The following is a 5060-nucleotide window of genomic DNA, read 5'->3' as shown; positions in this document are numbered from 1 at the left end:
GAATTTAAGAACACGAGGCCAATTACAAGATTCAGATTTGTTAACTACTTGTTTCATTTATAATTTGGAAAATAATGAGCTAACACACTCATGCGTATCAGGTTGAAAGCATATGGTAACACCAAACGAATTATTGGCAATATTTATTAAGCTGAATGATTGTAACATTGTCCATAGAACAATGAAGCCGTTATCAGGAATTATGTTATTCGTATTAATCCCCACAACCTACGGACTCATTGGATTCGATTGTGGAGGTCAGCATTTAAATGTAACCACAGTATCATTGCTAGGTGTCAGAGACTGTGAACTTAAGCACCAATCGTTAAATACATCTGACACACACATTCAGTTACTACAACTGCGGAATACAATTACGTGGAAGTGATACAGTGCAAAGTTGAAATATCGCGAGTGATACAGTACTGTGGAATGCATTCGCATATATCAGCTGTAGCCAATGCACGACTAGAGTACCTACAGGAAGTTTCCAGAGTCAAGTGCTACCACGCTTTTCAGGAAGGGACCTTCTCCATAGGACTGGGAGGATCGTCACCAAACTGAAGCCTAATACTACCACCGTTCACAGCATCCTGCTTGCCGGAACGATAAACCATGATGGAACCTGCAAGGGTACACAATTCTCCGACCCTTACGGGACTTGGCACAACGTCGTAGTAGATGGAACTGTACGGATATCATTAAAGTCATCCTATGTTCCTGTGCACCTAAATTCTGGAAAAGTAATGCTAAGATCAGGAACTGTCTGCACACTGAGCGACGGTTTTTGCATCGATTTTGACGATGGATATTCATATTGGAAACCGATGCCCACATCGTCTTGCAATTTCCACCAGTACAACGTACTGTATGAAGGAACGGCAGTTAAAATGAATGGAATAATGGATACCATTCATCAGACTATTTATACTCTTGTCAGTCAGGATACAACTTTGCCTTGACAGCAGGAGGAAGTCAAGCCGTGTGTGGATACACCCTACTCACCACGGAGCATCCTAAACTATTTATCTTGGAGGCAGAAAAGGGAAACACCTTCGCGGAGCGAAGAGACATCCCTGTGGAGAACCTCGATATTTTCACCTACGTCAACTCTAAATTCGTGTACGTAGAAAAACATATACGACATCAGATGACATCGTTGTATCGTGACGTTATTCAACAACGTTGCGAGCTGGAAAAGGAAGTGTTAAAAAACACACTGTCCTTCGCTACTCTTCAGCCAGACGAATTCGCTTATCGGCTCATGAAAGGACCAGGTTACATGGCCGTCACTGCAGGGGAAGCCGTTCATGTCATCAAGTGTATACCAGTGGACGTCATCGTACGCCGCACTAAGGAATGTTATATTGAGCTACCGGTTACAGTACGCAACACTTCCCTCTTTATCACACCAAAATCACACGTGTTGACCAAGATGGGAACCATACGAGAGTGTAGCTACGAATTGCCAACCCTTTATCGAATTGAGGATACATGGATTGAACTTATTCCGGAGCCACGTGTTCGCAGAACATCGTTGCAGCAGTTACAACCTATGACAAGTATGTCATGGAATTATTTAACGCCGGGACCACTAGCTTCCAGCGGAATATATTCCCAGGCGGATCTTGATAAAATCAGGGATCATATAATGTTCCCTGCTGAAAAGCCAGCGTTACTTAACAGCATGGCTCGTGGAATCACCGGACACGTCATGCCTGACGATACCATGTCCATTTACAACTTATTGGATGAAGCATCATTAAACAAAATTGCTGAGTCAACTGCCAAACGGATCTGGGGCGGATTCATCACATTTGGATCAGCCACAGCAGGAGTTTTTGGAGTATTATTAGTAGTACGACTAATCAAGCTAGCCATCGACACGATGATACATGGTTATGCTCTACATTCAGCCTACGGATGCAGTCTGTACGTGCTAGGAGCTATCTGGAGCTCCTTGACTCATCTGCTACTCTATTTGGCCAGAGGTACAGCCAAACGCAGCCACACGGATGGACGAGCAGATCCCGAGGAACAACGATCATCGGAACCTGTGGAACCAGTATTATCGCAGTCTTTGTCGCAGAACAACCCTAGCAATCAGTCAACTTCGCCGCAGGTGACTGACAGTGAAACCATTGTATACACAGACTTACAAAAACGTTTGCGTGAATATTAGAACCATTTCCTCGATTGCATCGGAAATGTTCTTAAATAAGGGGGGGATGTGACGTCCTGGCGTCCACCTCACACCCATTTTTAATTTTTTTATTTGCAATATTAATTATTAATGTATAACCACTGATAGTTATTTTTGAGCGCCATTGATACTTACCATTTTTGCTTCACTACTTATTATTACCCACAGGCTTACGTACAGTAATCTGTTATTGACCTAACCAAGAATATTATTTACTTGGCAACCTAACCGACACATATATTATGTTAAAAGCTTTAGCTTGATACTAGTTTTAATATAAAAATTTATGAAGTAATAATATTAACATATATAAAAGGAAAAGAAAATATTAAAAGCACAAAAACATACAGAAATCAGTAAACTATATAAAAACAGTTTTATATATTCAAGCAGTTAAATAAAATAATTTTGACACGTTTATCATTAATAATTTGTAGATTTATAATATAATATTACGAGATTGGTAATATTTGAGATCGTTTGAACTGTAATACCATGAAGGTTTTTATAGGTGTAGCAAAACCATTGAGCTACTTAATATTGTTTATTATATAAAAAGTATTAATGTTAGTTGTAATAATTGAAAGAATTAATTTAAAAATATATCTTATTATATGGTTATATAGCCATTGATAAGTATTACAAATTTGGCTTAATACATTTGGGTTCTTGACAGGATAAAATATTTAATTATTTTTAATAACAAAGAAACAAATTGATTTGAAATGGATTTTATTATACTATAGTAAAGTCCTTTGCAAGTAGGTAATTTTCGTTAAAACCAATAGGGTCGGTTATTATATAAAAACAGGAAAAATCAATTAGTTATTTAAGACAAGAGTAAAAATAATGCCGGCGGAATTGAGTTTTATTAAGTGACGGTGTAGCTTTGATAGTTATTATAATTTACGGAGACATTTGGTGTTGATTGTTGTACAAGGTCATAAGTTGTTATTAATAACAATTAAAGGAGTAAATTTTGGAATTAATTTTATTATACAATGAAATAGTTTTGTGAGTGTAGTAAATTGTATTACCACATTTGAAGTGATTTATCGTATAAAAAATTAATATTATTTTATAACATAAAAGGAGAAACATTTTATAAGTAAAAGAATGTAGAATATTTGTCTACAATCTTAGTCAAAAAGAAGTACGTATTTAAATTACGAAATTGCAATAAAATTTTACTAAATTTTTGGGTCTAAAATTTGAACCGTAAGGAAATAATTTGTTATAATTATATTGAAGCATCTAGGTCATAAGAGAAAACTAATAGGGACCTCAGATTTTGAAAATAATCATTTTTACTGAAGTGACCAACAACTTTTGGGAATCATCATTTTTAGCTAGGCTGATGGTACCTATGATGAAATTTTTCTTATCGCACCACGGGATCATTGAGAAACCACAAAAATTGCAAAGTCACTATTTGTTAAACAAATCAGCGTTATTTTTCAATATTTATAGTGTAGAAAGTTTTAATGAAATATTAATAGTTTAGAAGTTACAAAGTTAAAAACAATTAAAGTCAAAATCAATTAGTGAACAATTTAATATAAAAGGAAATAAGTTGTTTAACCCAAAAATATTAAGAAAAGAATAAATCGTTAATTAATTATGAATAAAAGTATATTACACATGGTATTACGTTCATAGTAAGGATTATTGAATTTATTTAATGGAATATTTTATGTTACTGAGCATTAATTTAAGTATATATTAATTACGCATTTAATCCGTTAATAATTAAGTATATTAACCATATCATATACGAACACACTTATATATGTGCGTATAACCCATAAAAGAATTATTGGTTATTTAAGATTTTATGAATTAATTAAGACTAATATTGTATTGGAATAATAATATTATACGGTTTAATTATAATATTAAACCCGGCACACCAATAGTTGCTTTATTACTAATTTTATAATAACCAAAGAATAGACGTGCAAGTACATACACGTGTATATCTATATATATAGGCATCCCTATATATATAAGACAATTATTGGTTGAGTGAGATTTTATAAGTTTATTAGAATGGAATCTTGAAATAATAATTTTAGATGATTTAATTACATTATTAAAGGCTCATGATACCAATAATTGATTTACAATAATTATAATGATTATTATTTCACTGAGTGCGTTATATTATTAAGTAGACGTATGCAGGGTCTTATAATAATTCATGCATAAGACTAGGAGCATATAAGATGCATATGTCAAGCGTTATAATTTTAAGGATTAAATTTGTGAGCATTACAGAATTATTTAAATATTAATTTGAATAAGACAGTGAACACAGCGTTAAGTAACAAAGGAATAAAGATTTAAATTCACGAAGGAATATTATTTCATGATGACTAATTGTAAAAGACGGTGACTTGTCGGCACCTGATTGAAATAATAATCCAAGACCGCTGTCTTAATCAAAGGTTGAATAGATATCTCGAGCAAGACATATCGGCAGGAAGTTGCAGCTGCCATTTGATTCGGAGAAACTCCGGTTGATTAAAAAGCATAACAGATGAGCGATAATTCTGTACTGCGAATTTCATGTTGAACTTACGCGTCAAATACGTTTATCTTTTGTAAGCGTTGAGCTCACCGTTGAGCTCATCGTCCCCACTAGACGCACCGTGAGACCAATCCCACCACTTAAGTTTTCGATCCCACCATAAGAATCTTCGAAAACGAAGAACCAATGAGTTAAGTGGGCAGAGCCTCCCTACTATTTTAGTTTTTGCTTTAACCGTAGCGTCCCACTTATTGTAATCCTTCTCGAGCTACAGGGACCCTGTCCCCAGCATCATAATTTTTGAGTATATAACGGATGCCACGATGC

The 5060-nt window shown here is 34.8% G+C and overlaps 1 protein-coding gene across 1 annotated transcript; it reads left to right on the top strand.

Moving 5' to 3' along the window:
* Positions 1 to 958: 958 nt before the first annotated feature.
* Positions 959 to 2255, top strand: LOC113563494. Its single transcript, XM_026975163.1, has one exon. It carries the CDS (start codon positions 1151 to 1153, stop codon positions 2180 to 2182), a length of 1032 nt encoding a protein of 343 aa, XP_026830964.1. The 5' UTR covers positions 959 to 1150; the 3' UTR covers positions 2183 to 2255.
* The last annotated feature ends 2805 nt before the right edge of the window (positions 2256 to 5060 follow it).

The sequence above is a fragment of the Ooceraea biroi genome, unplaced genomic scaffold (assembly GCF_003672135.1).
Source record: "Ooceraea biroi isolate clonal line C1 unplaced genomic scaffold, Obir_v5.4 UnassembledTig29, whole genome shotgun sequence".
Lineage (NCBI taxonomy): Eukaryota > Metazoa > Arthropoda > Insecta > Hymenoptera > Formicidae > Ooceraea > Ooceraea biroi.
Note: the sequence above shows the minus strand (reverse complement) of the source record. Positions and strands in the feature narration are given on the sequence as shown.

What these genes read in the sequence shown, in the direction of transcription:
- LOC113563494 (XM_026975163.1), top strand. Translation starts at nt 1,151, where the DNA reads ATGACATCGTTGTATCGTGACGTTATTCAACAACGTTGCGAGCTGGAA.